This window comes from Euleptes europaea, chromosome 16, assembly GCF_029931775.1.
Source record: "Euleptes europaea isolate rEulEur1 chromosome 16, rEulEur1.hap1, whole genome shotgun sequence".
Classification (NCBI taxonomy): Eukaryota; Metazoa; Chordata; class Lepidosauria; order Squamata; family Sphaerodactylidae; genus Euleptes; species Euleptes europaea.
In genome coordinates this window covers 54025122-54041320 of record NC_079327.1, presented here as the reverse complement: position 1 = coordinate 54041320, position 16199 = coordinate 54025122, and the positions used below count along the sequence as shown (strand labels likewise).

The window sequence follows — 16199 nt, the reverse complement described above, 5'->3', positions numbered from 1 at the left end:
CTTCAGGTGAACTGATCTCTATTGCCTGGAGATCCATTGTAATAGCAGGAGATCGCCAGCTAGTACCTGGAGGTTGGCAACCCTACTCCACGTCCCTCAGGCTGCAGATGTGGAGGAGAGGGGGTTGCACTCACCTGAGGCCTTCCATCATGGTGCTTCCTGCTTGTCCCTTCAGGACCTCCCTTTGTGCTGGTCTGGGACAAGAGCAGCCCCAATCACTTCCTTCCTGGCCTGGGGCTGCAAGGGTTTAAATGGGCCCTCACAGCCTTTACATGCTGCACCCTTTATTGCTTGAGCCAGTCTTTCCTTGGAAACTTTCTCCACCTCCCTCCAACTGGGATCTCACTCCCTCATCCCCTCCAGCCAGTCAGCTCCTTCACTTTGCCCTCAGCTGCATCAGACTTTGGGCCCCACCAGTGTGTTCCTCCTGGCCACCTCAGTTACTGGGGGCATTACAACTTCATCCCCATCATCCAGTCAAATCCCTGCCAGTCAGCTGAGCTGTGGAAGGAGCCCCAATCCCTGGCAGCCAATGGACCACGTCTTTGTTGCTTGGCCTGTTGGACCCCCTGGGGCAGCCTACCAAGTGGACCTTGCTGCACTAAGTGGGGCTTTGATAGAAATTGAGAGGGACATCCTCCTTCTAGGGTTGCCAACTGATCTCCAGCAGATAGAGATCAGATCACCTGGAGAAAAATGGCTGCTTTGGCAATTGAACTCTAGGGCATTGAAGCCCCTCCCCTCCCCAAACCCCGCCTTCCTCAGGCTTCGCCCCAGAAATCTCCCACCGGTGGCAAAGAGGGACCTGGCAACCCTACATCCTACCCACTCCTCTGCAGTATACTTGCCACTGCCTTGGTCACATGGCAATATGAGAGTGGGTTCTCATTTTAACTGCTGAAGGCTTGATAGGAAAGGAAATTCATTCCTCACTCCTTCTCCATAATTTGTCTTCTTGAATGGTTTTCTCTCTGGTGCAGCTCTAACATGCAAGATGACCTGACTAGATGAAGAGCCTCAGGACTAGCTTAAGTGGCATGATTCAGTTTCCCTTCTCGGTGTGCTCTTTTTGATGTTAAAATCAGACAACCACCAATTCTTCTTTCTATATCACTGGTTCCCAACCGGGGGTCCGTGGACCCCCAGGGGTCTGCGAGAACTAAATTAAGGTCTGCGAAACAAAGTTATAAACCCATAATAAATTAATATTTTCAATTAAAAGTTCTCTATTATAAAAATATATATTCAAATATTATTCTAAGTTTAATGTTTAACTAACAGTTATGATTAAAGTTTATTTTCACATTCTCGGAATTTTTATTTTGAACCTTGGGGTCCCTGCACCAAACAAAAAAGTCCTAGTGTTCCCTGGTCAAAAAAAGGTTGGGAACCACTGTTCTATATGATTGAAATAGTTCTTAAACTCACTGAATTAATGCCATCACATCTCATTTGGCACTGAGTATGTAAACAGTATAAAGCTTAAAGCAGGGGTGGGGAACCTCAGGTCCAGGGGCCGTATGCGGTACTTGAGGACATTTTTTGTGGCCCTCGGGAGCTCCAGGGCCCTGCTGCAGAGGTGGGGTGCAGGGCGGCCCTCCCAGAGGGTGTTCCTGGTGCCACAGCTTACAGCGGCGCTGCGGCGCCCTTTGGACCTCCTCTCGCTGTTGAGCAGCGAGAGGGAGCAGGAAAGAGGCTGGCGGCTCCTGGCGGCAGAGCATGCATGCAGGAGCCGATCGGGCTTCAGGGGGGCCCTTTTGTGGACTCTGGGGAGGAGAGGGCATGGAGACTGGGGCCCAGTCTCGCGGGGCTCTGTGCGCCGCCGTGGGGGGGGGGCAGGGGAGGCTGGGACCCGGTCGGGTATGTGTGTGTGTGGGGGAAGGCTTCTCTCTTTTCCTCCTCTTTTTCTGTCACTCTTTCTCCTTTCTCTCCCTCTCTTTCTCCCTCTTTTTCTGTCTCTTTGTCTCCCTACGTCCTTTTCTTTCTTTCTCCCTCGCTCTCCATTTCTTTCTCCCTTTCTCCCTTTCTCCCTCCCTTTTCCTCTTTCTCTGTTTTCCTTCCTCCCTTGCCGATCGACTGTGGGCTGCGCCCCCCTGGCACCTCGTTTGCTCGGGCCCACTGCTGGCTGCCCTTCCTCCTGGGAGGGGGGAGGGGGGGCACCCTGCAGGCCTTCTATGTGTGGCCTCCCCTGGGGTTGCCAACCTCCAGGTGGTGTCTGGAGACCTGGCAACCCTAGCCTCCCCCCCCGACCGGTAGATCTACACCTGGTATGGCCCCTGAATGATGTCATAAATGTGAAAATGGCCCTTGGCAGGAAAAAGGTTCCCCACCCCTAGCTTAAAGTAACTCATTATCTTGATTGTCAGAGTCATTCTTCAGACCAAGGAAACTACTTTTGCAACCAAAAATCAAAATAAACTTAAATATGGTTCAGAATAGATTTACTTCTTTATAACCTGCTACAGCTGAAGCCAAGTCAATATAAACAGGCAGCACAGTCATTTTTGCCATTTTTTTTCCTTCAGGGACACAAAGCAATTGCCTTTCAATAGTTCTGAAGGCTGATATATACATTTGAGCTACTGTGTTGAAACTGCTCTGTCATCAGCCAGTCATGAGATTGTCTCCATGTTTATTTTTTATCCTATGCTGCAGTAGGGGGTGTGGAATCACCCAGGCTGCAATATGGGGATGGGGAATCTCCCAGGCTGCCATGTAAACTGTTGTACATGAAGGCTTCCCAGGTGCCATGGTGGACTGTTTTAAGCACTTCCACTCAACAGCTACGGCATGTCCACTGCCCCTTGCAAGGTTTCTATAGCAAGAAAGAATCCAGAGACATTCGCCATACCTGTCGTAAGTCATTTTTTATGTTTGTGGTGCATGACAAATGCTTCATGCCCAGTGCAAAAAATGTTGTGGATCAAAAACTGTATGAAGTTTCTTTACAGCCTTAAAAAGGAGCATGTGAATATGTGAGCTCAAAAAATGCTGTTACCTCTTTATGTGAGCCTATTTTTTTTTCAAAATTCAAAACATTCTGGAATCCTGGGATCGTGCTCAGCATTGTGAATTCAATGGCTTCTTAAGTTAGCCACGTTCAGAAGTTGCTTGAAATTACTTTGAAGAAAAAACACAGACACTGAATGCTTGAATCCAATTAATCTAGTAAATGAGTTCAGATGCAATTATTTTACTGGTCTCAAGGTTCGTTAGTTATAGTATTTTTAGACTAACATTTTCTTACTTTGGTTACTCTCCCCTGCAGCTCTGTGACAGACTTCATAGACGGAGGAATATTAATTACTTGTTTTCAAAGAGTCAATCAATAAACATTAAAGGAAACAAACAAATACAATCATCTCAGTTTTTTAAATATGGAGTAGTACTAGATTAAAGGTGCCCATTTTGTTTTCCAATTCAGATCTGTCACTTTTAAGGATAAGATAGGTCATTTATGCATGTGTACTTGAACTCACGTTTGCCCCCGTCTGACTCAGTTGTTCCTTGGAGTTCTGCAGAGGAAAGTGATGAAAATAATCAGGGGCCTGGAGACCAAGGAAAGGCTGAGGGACTTGGGAATCATCAGTCTGGAAAAGAGGAAGTTGATGGGGGTCATGATTGCTTTCTTTTCTGGTTGTTAAAAATAAACCATTACGTTAAAGGAAGATAGTTGCTTGCTGTTGTTCCTCTATGCAGAGATATCAGCTTTTCAACATTTTCATACTCATATGGAAACATGGTACCTCCTATATATGTGGAGCATTTATAGGTTATCTAGGAACATAAGCTCCCTACAATCTGCTTCTGCTTTTGCAGTTTTAAGTTCTTGCTCTTCCTTCTTCTCTCTAGAAGCCATGGAATTGCTTTGTATATTAATATGAACTATGGAAATTAATACCAGTCCAATTTACTTGTTACAGAAAAAACTGCCCTGAACTTGAGAGTCCTGGGCTGATCATAATTAATTTATTTGATACAATAATAGTATTTATTTGTTTATATGGTACATATGTACAAATCACAGCTATTTACATAGGTGTTTAAGAACATAAGAAAGGCCCTGCTGGATCAGACCAAGGCCCATCAAGTCCAGCAGTCTGTTCACACAGTGGCCAACCAGGTGCCTCTAGGAAGCCACTAACAAGATGAGCGCAGCAGCACCGTTCTGCCTGTGTTCCACCACACCCAAAATAATAGGCATGCTCCTCTGATACTAGAGAGAATAGGTATGCAGCATGACTAGTATCCATTCTAACAGCCATGAATACCCCTCTCCTCCATGAATATGTCCACTCCCCTCTTAAAGCCCTCCAAGCTGGCAGCCATCACGACATCCTGGGGCAGGGAGTTCCACAATTTAACTATGCGTTGTGTGAAAAAATACTTCCTTTTATCTGTTTTGAATCTCTCACCCTCCAGCTTTAGCAGATGACCCCGCGTTCTAGTATTACGGGAGAGGGAGAAAAACTTCCTATCCACTCTCTCCAAACGATGCATAATTTTATAGACCTCTATCATGTCTCCCCTCAGCCGCCTTCTTTCCAAGCTAAACAGCCCTAAGCGTCTTAACTGCTCCCCATAGGACAGTTGCTCTAGTCCCCTAACCATTTTGGTTGCTCTTTTCTGCACCTTCTCAAGCTCTGTAATATCCTTTTTTAGGTGTGGTGACCAGAACTGTACACAGTATTCCAAGTGTGATCTCACCATAGATTTGTACAAAGGCAGTATGATATCAGCAGTTTTATTCTCTATTCCTTGTCTAATTATGGCCAGCATGGAATTTGACTTTTTTACAGCAGCCGCACACTGGGTTGACATCTTCATTGAGCGATCCACTACCACCCCAAGATCCCTTCTTGGTCTGTCACTGCCATCAGTGTATATGTGAAGTTGGGATTTTTTTGCCCCAATATGCATCACTTTACACTTACTCACATTGAGTCTCATTTGCCATTTTAATGCCCATTTTTCCAGTATGTAGAGATCCTTCTGGAGCTCTTCACAGTCCAATTTTGTTTTAACCACCCTAAATAATTTGGTGTCATCTGCAAACTTAGCTACTACACTGTTTAACCCCAACTCCAGGTCACTGATGAACAGGTTGAAAAGCACCGGTCCCAACACAGATCCCTGAGGCACCCCACTGGTCACATCCCACCATTGGGAGAACTGACCATTGATTCCTACTCTCTGCTTCCTATTTTTCAGCCAGCTCTCAATCCATAAGAGGACTTGTCCTCTTATCCCATGACTATGAAATTTGCTTAGCAGAGTTTGGTGGGGGACTTTGTCAAAAGCTTTTTGGAAATCCAAATACACAATATCCACAGGCTCATTCTTGTCCACATGCTTATTGACGCTATCAAAAAACTAATAGGTTAGTGAGACAGGACCTACCCTTACAGAAGCCATGTTGGTTTTTGCCTAGCAGACCTTGCCCTTCTATATGCTTGACAATTCTATCTTTAATAATGTTTTCCACTAATTTACCCGAAACAGACGTTAAGCTAACTGGCCTGTAATTTCCTGGGTCTCCCCTGGAACCTTTTTTTATAAATGGGTGTTACATTGGCCATTCTCCTGTCCTCTGGTACAGAGGCTGATCGAAGGGACATATTACATATCTTTGTTAGAAGGTCAGCAATTTCCCATTTGAATTCGTGAAGAACTCTAGGATGAATACCGTCTGGTCCCTGTGACTTGTTAGTTTGCAGTTTGTCTAGACGTTCTAGGACTTCCTGCCTTGTTAGCACTAATTGTAATAAGGCAGTAATAAGTTTAATTGTAATAAAGCAGAATGCTGGTAAATCTACTCTGGTAAACATTTTTTCTTATGGTTCTTTGGAAAGTTCTTTACAGTTAGACACACACACGCACACACACACACACATATTAGGGTTGCCAGCTATAGGTTGGGAAATACCTGGAGATTTTTGAGGCGGAGCCTGAGGAGGGTGGGATTTGGAGAGGGGAGGGACTTCAATGCCATAGAGTCCAATTTCCAAAGTGGCCATTTTCTCCAGGGAAACTGATCTCTGTCGGCTGGAAATCAGTTGTACTAGTGGGAGAGCCAGAGCTGCTTCATTAGAGACATGAAATGCTACATTCAGTTTTTATACAGCGTTACAAACAGGGTTGGAGTGGGGTCAAATGTTACAAAAGGAAATCAGAAAGTCCAGTTTTTCAAGACCAGGTGTGTTACATTAAATGATCCAGTGAAACGATTACACTGTCTACTCAGAGTGGGAGACTACACCAAACAGTTGATGATTTAGCAAAAGAGGATGAATCTGAATAGGTTAAACAAACCTGCAAATTCTTCTTTAGCTGGACTCTCTCATAAAAACCTGTTGCAACAAATTTGTTAAAGTCTTTAATGTGCCTCAGGAATCTATTCATCTATTATTTATCTTTATGGAAGATTCTAAATATAGTTAATCTTGCTGACACCAAGTTCAGAAAATTTATTTATTTAAAATATTTTATGCCACCTTTTCACCCAATCAGGGTCCACAAGATGGCAAACACAGGAAACACTAAAACATTTAAACCTTCTTAGGGCCTCTGAGAATGACTGGAGTGGGTGACTGAGATTCGTATGGGGAAAGCGGTCCTTAAGGTATGTTAGTCCCAGACTGTACAAGACTTTAAAGCTCAATACCAGTACCTTAAATTGAGCCCAGAAGCAAAGGGGAAGCAAGTGCAGATGGAACAAGACTGTAGCGATATAGCCCCTATGACCCACCTCATTCAACACTCGGGCCACAAAATTTGTACCAATTGTTGCTTCCTGTCAGGAGCAGGCCATGAGGATGGTATGCGGTAGTGCGATTGTGCTGCTTCCAGGTGCTGTTGTGCTAATCTGTCCAAGGCCAGTCTATGCCCCGTGTTTAGTCTTCATAGATTCCCCTACTGTGGGAATCGCCAAGTACTCCTTCCTCTCTCCGGGAGGGGGGTTGTCTGGTTACCAGTTATCTCCTTTTGCTTTTCCATATATGCCATGTACCTTGCCTTTGCCCCTTACTAGTATCCTTTTGAATATGGCTTCTGAAACCTGTCGATTCTAACCAATAAAACTGCTTTCGTGGACTTGCCATCTGCTGCAATCTGTTTATGGGTTTGCCGCAGGGCTAGAGCTTACACTTCCAAACAGTCTTCAAGGGAAGCCCCATGTACAGTGCATTGCAGTAATCTAATCTAGATGGTACCAGGGCATTTTCCACAGTGGCGAGATCTTTTCTGCCCAAAAAGGGACATGCTGGCTCACCAGCTGAAGCTGGTGAAAGGCACCCCTGGCCACCACTGCCACCCTGTTTATCTAACAGCAAGCCTGGGTCCAGGAGCAACCCCAAACTATGAAGTTGCTCCTTTAGGGAGAGTGCAACCACATCCAGAACAGAGGATAACCCATTTCCTGGGTCAGACCTTCTCCCCACCAGCAGCACCTCCATTTTGTCAGGATTAAGTTAATTTGTAGTCCTCTTTAAATGATCTGGATTAATTTCAAATAATCAGCCAGTTGTAACAATGCAAGGTGTATAACAAAACAAAAGAAAAAAGAATCAGACTCAGATTTATCTTACTTGTCAACCAAGAGCATCTTATCAAGGAACTGACTGGTGGTCACTGGTACATAGAGTGATATTCTCTTAACATCATTTGGAAATGCTTTGCTAGCTTCTATGGTGGCTGTAACTATTGCTTCTCCTTTTTTTTCCTACTTGTATTCTGCTTGTTACCACCAATGTTAAACTGTAGTCCTGAAAAATACTTCTACGAAGGAGTCTCTAACCATACTTCCCCTCCCTCCCCTTGTCCTTATCACCAGAAGTATCTGCACCTAAAACCTTTGCTTCTTATTGTTTTTATGAAGTTGTCACTGTTGCCCATAGACTACCATACCTTATGCTTTACTGAGCTGTCTCTTCTAGATAGAGGTAGCACTTTTTGACAGGAGGTACTGCTTTCTGAACTGTCAATTCAGCAAGGCAAAGGACTAATGAACTGGCATCAGCAAAGAGGAAACTGCAGTGAGGATATTTTAAAAACTGCATACTCTTTTGAAGATTCAAAGTAACAAAGGCATTACAGGACTCTCCCTCATGCCCCTTGCTGCTTTAAGTTTAAAAAAAAAAAGGCTGAAAAAAGCACAAGAAAGTTACTGGCAAATGTTGGAGCCTTGAAATATTCATGCTACAATCAAAATATTCATTTTCCTCTGTGACTCTTTATCGTGTGTTATTTGATATCCCTACGTTTCTTAACATTGCTTCCTTATTTAGAATACAAGCAATACTCCTAAAAAAAATTAAACTTGCACTTTTGTGGAAGTGGAAGTCCAATAGGTGTTTGACAAGACCAGATTTCACATCAGGGGAAATTTTTTACCTTCACTGCATGGCGGACAGACAATATCAATAGAAAACCACTATAAAGTCATAAGATGTGCCTGTGTTCCCCAAGTCAGTGGGATCTCTCTGCTCCTCTAACAGTAGCCTATTCCCTGGAGGAAGAACCAAGCCAATGTCTATCTGGTTAGAATTACAATGGACTCAATATTTATTTGATTATTTTATATATTGTAGGACCTCCAGGATTGCATTGGGAAACAGCAACCTGTTGTCAGAACATTGAACATAACTGGGGAGGATATTATTGACCAGTCATCCACAGCAGATGCCAGTGTATTGAAGGAAAAACTGGGGAGCCTAAATTTTCGGTGGCAGGAAGTCTGCAAACAGGTGGCAGAAAGCAAAAAGAGGTAGGGCTGGACTCACCAGCACCTTTGACACACGTTACCCGCGGTGTTTCGATCTATTCTAAACAATCCCCAATATTTGTTTTATTTTACTTAACGGTGTTTTAGGAGCTTCGTTATCAATCAGAAAAAATATATAATGTAAACATTTTGTGAAAGCCTTTGTTTTTACTCATGGACCATCACAACATCACTTTCTTTTCATCATACTTTGTGTGTTTATATTTCAGTGAAAAATAGAAATGCATATATGTCATTGGTTCATTTTTGTTATACTTTTGTTAAATTGTGTGGTATTTTATGCTTGGAAGCCCTAGGGTAAGCATTTGCCCCAGACACCCATCCAATGAAGAAACAACATAAAACAATAGCTTGGGTTTAACTAGTTCATTTAATTTTTTTATATAAATTTTTATTAATTTTTATAACACAAAACAAACAAATAGAATAAAATTAATATAAAAAATACAAAAGAGTATCTTTATATACTCATTATTACATTCATGATTACTAAATTATAAAATCCACAAAGATACCCTTTCGCCCTCCACCCACCTTAAAAAAGTGACCCATCACCCGACTTCCGAAGAAGTGTCTAAACAGTTTTTATAATGAAATACCTATTAACGATATAATATAAAAATATTAAAACTAGTTTCTATGACTCGCTAATTAAAATAGTAAAATCCATTTTTGCCAGTTTATCCCAATATGTGGCGGCCTTTGTCCATGTTTTTTTTTAATTCTTCTATATTCTTTCTGTGTAGGAATTCCGTTAGTTTGGCCATCCTCATATACATCCATATACATTCATATACATCCGGCCGGGAGGCGCAGATTTGTTTAAAGACCCCCCGCGCACCTTCAGGGAAGTCCCGGGAAGAGGGGCGGGGGGTCTTTAAACCCCTCTGCCCTGCCTGCGCAGACAGCGCAGAGGGGCTTGACAACCCACCGCCCCTCTTCCTGGGAGTCCCAGGAAGAGGGGCAGGGGGGCTTTAAACCCCTCTGCCCTGCCTGCGCAGACAGTGCAGAGGGGCTTGACAACCCACTGCCCCTCTTCCCGGGAGTCCCAGGAAGAGGGGCAGGGGGTCTTTAAACCCCTCTGCCCTGCCTGCGCAGACAGTGCAGAGGGGCTTGACAACCCACTGACCCTCTTCCCGGGAGTCCCAGGAAGAGGGGCAGGGGGTCTTTAAACCCCTCTGCCCTGCCTGCGCAGACAGCGCAGAGGGGCTTGACAACCCACCGCCTTTGAGCACTTGTCCCCGTGGTAATCCCATAAACAACATCCACAGACGAGTAGTCCAAAAGAGAGTTGATTTATTAGAAAACCTACAGGTATACAGAGCTAACAGGTAAATTGGCACGAATGAGAACTAAAGGCACGGCTAAAGGCCTATATGGAAGAGCATTGGTCATATCAGATAGTGAAGGCAGCCATGGCAAACCCCCCCCCCCCTTCGAGAGCAGTTCCCACAGAGGAAAGGAATTTGGCAGTTACCAGGCTTGGCCTTGGGACACACCTGGCGGAATCATAACACACACAGTCTGGCTGTCTCAGCAGAGAGCAGGCCTGACATTCTGCTCCCCTTAAGGCCCACCTCCCACAGTTCTGTGTATGGGCGCTGGTTTGTGAGGGTAAGCTGTATGGAATTGATGGATCAAACGGGGTGCAGAAACATCATATGCACGCACCCACTCGTCATGCGCAGAACCAAAGTGTTTCCAACGAACCAAATACTGGAGGGACCCATGATGGAGACGCGAGTCCAGGATTTTTGTGATTTCAAAATGTTCTCCCCCCCCCACCATCACCGGCGGTTCTGGGAGAGGTTCAGGATGCCACTCCGGGGAGGGAATGTGCGGTTTCAGTAAACTGATATGGAACACGGGATGGATCCGTCTTAAAGACTTTGGGAGCGAGAGCTCCACAGTTACTGGGTTGATGACTCGAGAAATGGGAAAGGGTCCCACATACCTGGCACTGAGTTTGTTACATGGGCTGTTGGACCGCAGATTCTTGGTGAACAAGTAAACCATATCCCCCACTTTATAATCCTTCCCTGGTGAGCGGTGTTTGTCAGCCTGAGCTTTGTATTTACGTTTGGCCCGTTCCAGGTTTTTAATCAGCCAGGGCCAGGATGTTTGAATAGTGTGTACCCAGTCGGCTATACCTTCACCCCCCTCCTCCCCCGAGACATCGTAGTGGCCGATGGGGCCGAAGTCCTGACCATATACGGCCCGGAAGGGGCTATACCCAGTGGATTGATGGACAGCATTATTGTATGCATAATCAGCAAAGGGTAACTATTCAACCCAATCATCTTGATGGAAGTTAACATAACAAAGTAGATAGCATTCTAACACAGCATTAACCCATTCCGTCTGGCCATCGGTTTGGGGATGGAAGGCACTTGAGAAACCTTGTTCCACCCCCACCAATTTTAAGAATGCTTTCCAGAATTTAGCTACATAGCTACTTCCGCGGATGCTGACTACCTTGCTCGGAAAGGAATGTAGTCGGAAGACATGTGACACAAAGAGGCAGGCCAGTTTCGGAGCAGATGGGATACCTGCGCAAGGGACGAGATGAACCCGTTTAGAGAATAGGTCAGTGATTACCCAAAGTACAGTTTTTCCCTCGCTGAGGGGGAGGTCAGTCATAAAATCCATCGCGATTACTTCCCATGGTCTAGTGGGGGTCTCTAACGGTTGCAACAATCCAGGAGGTTTTCCTTGGGACCTTTTAACAGTAGCGCAGACTGGGCAACTGCGGATGAATGAATCCACTAGTTGTAGTACTTCCTTCCATAGTCCTTTAGGCACATACAGCTTAGAATCTTTGTACCACAAACCTCCACATTCAGTCAGAGTGGTGGGGAGGGTTTGCGCAGAGAGTTCGGCTTGGCAATTGGACCGAAGTGAGGTCAAAAAAAAGTCTGTTAGACCCACCCCATCTGGCAGTGTGGGCTCCGTGCTGGCAAGAGGGGAAGCTGATGTCCCCGAGGGGGGTTGGATGGCTGGACTGTCAGGGCGATCAGGTGCCGGTGGAGCTGGCAACGGAGGCGAGGGGGCGGTGCAGTCGGTCTGACCAGCGTGGTTGGGCTTGAAGTGCCCCGCCTGCGGAGGCTGTGGCGGGAGCCGGGTTTGCAATCGGGTTTGGACTGCTAGAGTGGGCAGCAAACCTCTTTGAGCAGGACTGAACAGGGACTCGGTGGGGCAGTCAACCTTGGTTGGGTATTGGGGAAGTCTGGATAGAGCATCAGCCAGGACATTCTGTTTCCCTGGTACATGTTTTAATACGAAGCGGAACTGAGCAAAGAAGTAGGGCTGTTGAATTTTTAAAAAATCGGTATAGTTCGGATTCGGCTGAATTCGGCCCGTTTAGATTCAGGATATGCCGAAGTCCGAACTCCCCCACTTCGGGTCCGTGCAATTCGGCAGGAATTCAAAGTTCGGGGAAAAAATTCGGCCGAATAAAGCTATTAAAAACACAACCGTGCCTTTCCGCGGCTCTGGGGGGCATTTTTGGGGGTAGAGGCCCCAAACTTTCAGCAGAGCTTCAAAGGACGTTTCTTGAAAGACCCCCCAAGTTTTGTAAAGATTGGGTCAGGGGGGGCTGAGATATCGACCCCGAAAGGGGTCCCCCCACCCTTAATGTGCATCTCTGAGCAGAGCTTGCCGCCCACGCACAAAGCTCCCAGCCCCGACAAACAGCTGAGAAGTTTGCAAAGCATTGCAACACAACTGCAAAGCAACATGACTGCAGAGCAACACAACCTTGTAAGCAACACCTTTGCAACTGTGCAAAGCAACACTTGACACCTGGGAGTTTGCAAACCATGGAAAGGGACAGAGGCAGCTAGCTATGCATAATGAGCAGGAGGGGTGGAATTTCCCCTTTTGCATGGGACTCCAAATGCATTCTTTAAGTCACCATTTGAAAACCAGTTTTGAGCAAGCATCCAAATAGACCTAACCGCTCTTATGAATGAGGGAAAACCTGAAGACACACAACTGAAACCCCCCCTCAAACCAGGGAGAGAGAGACTCGAGGGGGAACACACCCCCAGGCAGAACCGCCAAAAGCCCCCTTTGGCTTCCCCCCCACCCACAGAAACTGCTCCCTCCCCACACACACACAGACTCTGCTTCCCCCCCCACACACACACACAGGAGAAAAATTATAGATTAAAGCCCCCAAAGGGGTCTTACTGTGGCTGTCTTCTGTTCCATCAGGACTTGTAATCCAAGATGGGGAGGACTTGGGGAGGACTTGTAATCCAAGATGATTCCAATTAGGCACCGGACGTTTTGCTCTGGAGATGCACACAGGATCAGCTGATCCATTCATCGCAATAGGGAAAAGGGGAAAGGGGAAAGCCCATATCTCGGGACCCCCTGACCCAATGTTTACAAAACTTGGGTGGTCTCTTAAGAAGGCTGGACTGAAGCTCTGCTCAAAGTTTGGGATCTGCACCCCCAAAAATGCGCCCCCTGCAGCCACGGAAAGAGAAAAGGGGGGAGCCAATATTTCTGCCCCCACTGAACCCATCTTTACAAAACTTGGGTGGTATCTTAAGAAGGATTGTCTGAAGCTATGCTGAAAGTTTGGGGCTGTATCCCCAAAAAGGCGCCCCCTGCAGCCATGTAAATGGAAAAGGGGGGAGGGAAAAGGGGTGGAGCCCATATCTCGAGACCCCCTGACCCAATGTTTACAAAACTTGGGGGGTATCTTAAGAAGGCTCATCTGAAGCTCCACTGAAAGTTTGGGGTCTGTACCCCCAAAAATGCACCCCTGCAGCCATGGAAAGAAAAAAGGGGGAGCCCATATCTCGGGACCCCCTGACCCAATGTTTACAAAACTTGGGTGGTCTCTTAAGAACGCTTGTCTGAATCCCTGCTGAAAGTTTGGGGTCTATACCCCAAACAATTTGCCCCCTGCAGCCACAGAAAGGAGCGAATGTGCACAAGCACCCCCCCACACACACACACACACAAGGATTTCCCTCTCTCTCTCTCTCCCCGGCCGGGCCGCACATCAGCTGATTCCTCCAGTACTCAATCCTGATTGATTGGCCAGAAGAAGACCCAGCTTGGCCACCGATTGGCCGGGGAAGGAGAATGCTGCTTACTGATGGTTATGCTGCTTACTGACGCCCCGAATTGGCTGGATTTATTCGTGAACTCCCAAACTCGCTGAATTCGGCTCCCCGGTTGCCCGCCATTTTTGAGTTCGGTTCGTCCCGAACTAAAAACCACCGGATCAGGGGCAATTCGGCTGTTTTTCAGTTCTGCCCGAACCGAATCAACAGCCCTACAAAGAAGTCCTCCCAGTGTACCTGTTTCGCGGACAGTTTACGGGGCCCCTTGAGCGCCTCCAGGTTCTTGTGATCGCTCCATACTTTAAAAGGGACTTTAGAACCTTCCATAAACTGTCTCCACACCATAAGGGCATGGTGGACGGCAGCCGCTTCCTTTTCCCAGATTGGCCAGTTGAGCTGAGATTGCGCGAACTTCTTAGAGAAGTAAGCGCATGGATGCAGAAGACCGTCCCTCCCCTGCTGTAAAAGTGCACCCCCCATTGCCACATCTGAGGCGTCAACCTGAACTATAAACATCTGTTCAGGATCAGGATGCTTTAATACCGGTTCAGAGGTAAACAGTCGCTTGAGAGTATCGAAAGCGGTTTGGCACTGGGGGGTCCAATTGATTTTAGCTGAGGGCAACACGGTGGCGCTTCCTTTTCCCTTAGTCTTAAGGAGATCCGTGATGGGGAGTGTGATTTGAGCGAAGTTGGGGATGAACCCCCTGTAGAAGTTAGCGAACCCAAGAAATTGCTGAACCTGCTTATGGGTGGAGGGTGGTTCCCAACTGATTACAGACTGCACATTGTCAGGGTCCATAGTGAGACCGTGGTGTGAAATTATATAGCCCAGGAAGATTAATTGTTTTTGGTGAAATTCGCACTTGGACACCTTAGCATAGAGCTGATTGTCTCAGAGGCGTTGCAATACTTCTCTCACCAGGGCAACGTGTTCGTCCATAGTTGTAGAGTAAATGAGAATATCATCCAAATAAACCACCACTCCTCTATACAACAAGTCATGTAGGATTTCATTAATGAATTGCATGAAGACCCCCGGGGCCCCTTTTAATCCAAAAGGCATCACTAAGAATTCATACATGCCAAAGCAACTGGAAAAGGCTGTTAGGGTACATCGCCCTCCCGAATCCTGATTCTGTAATAGGCTTCCACCAAGTCTAGTTTTGTAAAGATACGCCCCTTCTTTAATTGTCCCAAGAGATCCAAAATCAAAGGAATGGGATAGGCACTGGACTGGGTGACTGCATTGAGTTTTCGAAAGTCGATGCATAAGCGCAAGTTATCCATTTTTTGCGCACAAAGAAAGCAGGGGCCGAAGAAGGGGCGGTAGACGGCCGGATGAAACCCTGAGCCAAATTCCTGCACAGGTGTAGAGCCTTGTCGAAGTTGCAGGAGGGCTGCCTTGGCCTTCTCTCCCAGGAAAGGGTCCTCAAAACGTCGCCGTAACGCTCGCATGAACTCATTGAGTGAGCGTATGACTGGCTGCCCTCTCCTGAGCCCCAGCCATGTTGTAACATAACCGAGTCAGGCCAAATAACTCAAACCACCTTTTAAATGAGAAGGTTTATTAAGAAATAAAAAGTCAAATTAATTAAAATGTGAGTTACAGTAACCTTAAAAGCACACTGGCAAAGAAAATAACAGTCTTTCTAATTATACTTACTACTCTACTACATAGCTGATGTTGCTTGCTATTAAGCTAAGCTGGTTCAGGCCTTGGTTTCTTGCATTGCTGTAGTCAAGCTGTGCAAAGCAGTTCAGGTGATGAAGAAAGTTAACATAGAATGAGTATGGCTAAACCTATGGAAATGTGGACCCTAGTCAGATGATCCATGACTTCCAATCAGGGACTGGGTCCCTAGGAGTGAAGAGTGAGATCATTCTCTCCTCCCAACTTCCCACAGATGAAACTAGCTCCCACTTAGGCTGGTATGTTGGCTCGTCTTTGAACGAGTCTGAGCTGCCTCGTAACAAGCTGCAGGTGCATCTTGTTATCCAGGGACTCTGCTAGGCCTCCACAACTACAAGGCAAAATTTTCTAGACGCTCAAAATGGAGAATAAGTGATGCTAAGCTAAAGCTAACACAACATGGCTTTTTCCTGTCTTCATTAAACTGTCTAACTGGTTGCTACAGTTAGTTTGACCCTCCTGCACCACTGCTCTGTCACCCACGCAGGCAGCCCTTGGTGGCTGGCCCCCAGACAATGAGCCAGCAACTTCCACTGCGCTGACTTAGTTTGTCATGATTCCAGTTTCCAAGACTATATCCCTGGCTACCAATGGATAAGAAATGAAATCAGCTACTGACTTAGACTTTGTGCATGGCCTTGGGC

At 46.2% G+C, this 16199-nt stretch overlaps 1 protein-coding gene across 1 annotated transcript in view; it reads left to right on the top strand.

Annotated features, from left to right (window-relative positions):
- The window catches only part of DMD (dystrophin), a 1354185-nt gene that overhangs the window by 850595 nt on the left and 487391 nt on the right, over positions 1 to 16199 (top strand). Inside the window, exon 45 of the mRNA XM_056862020.1 lies at positions 8589 to 8764. Within this exon, the coding sequence (XP_056717998.1) occupies positions 8589 to 8764 (176 nt within the window). The remainder of the gene's footprint in view (positions 1 to 8588; positions 8765 to 16199) is intronic.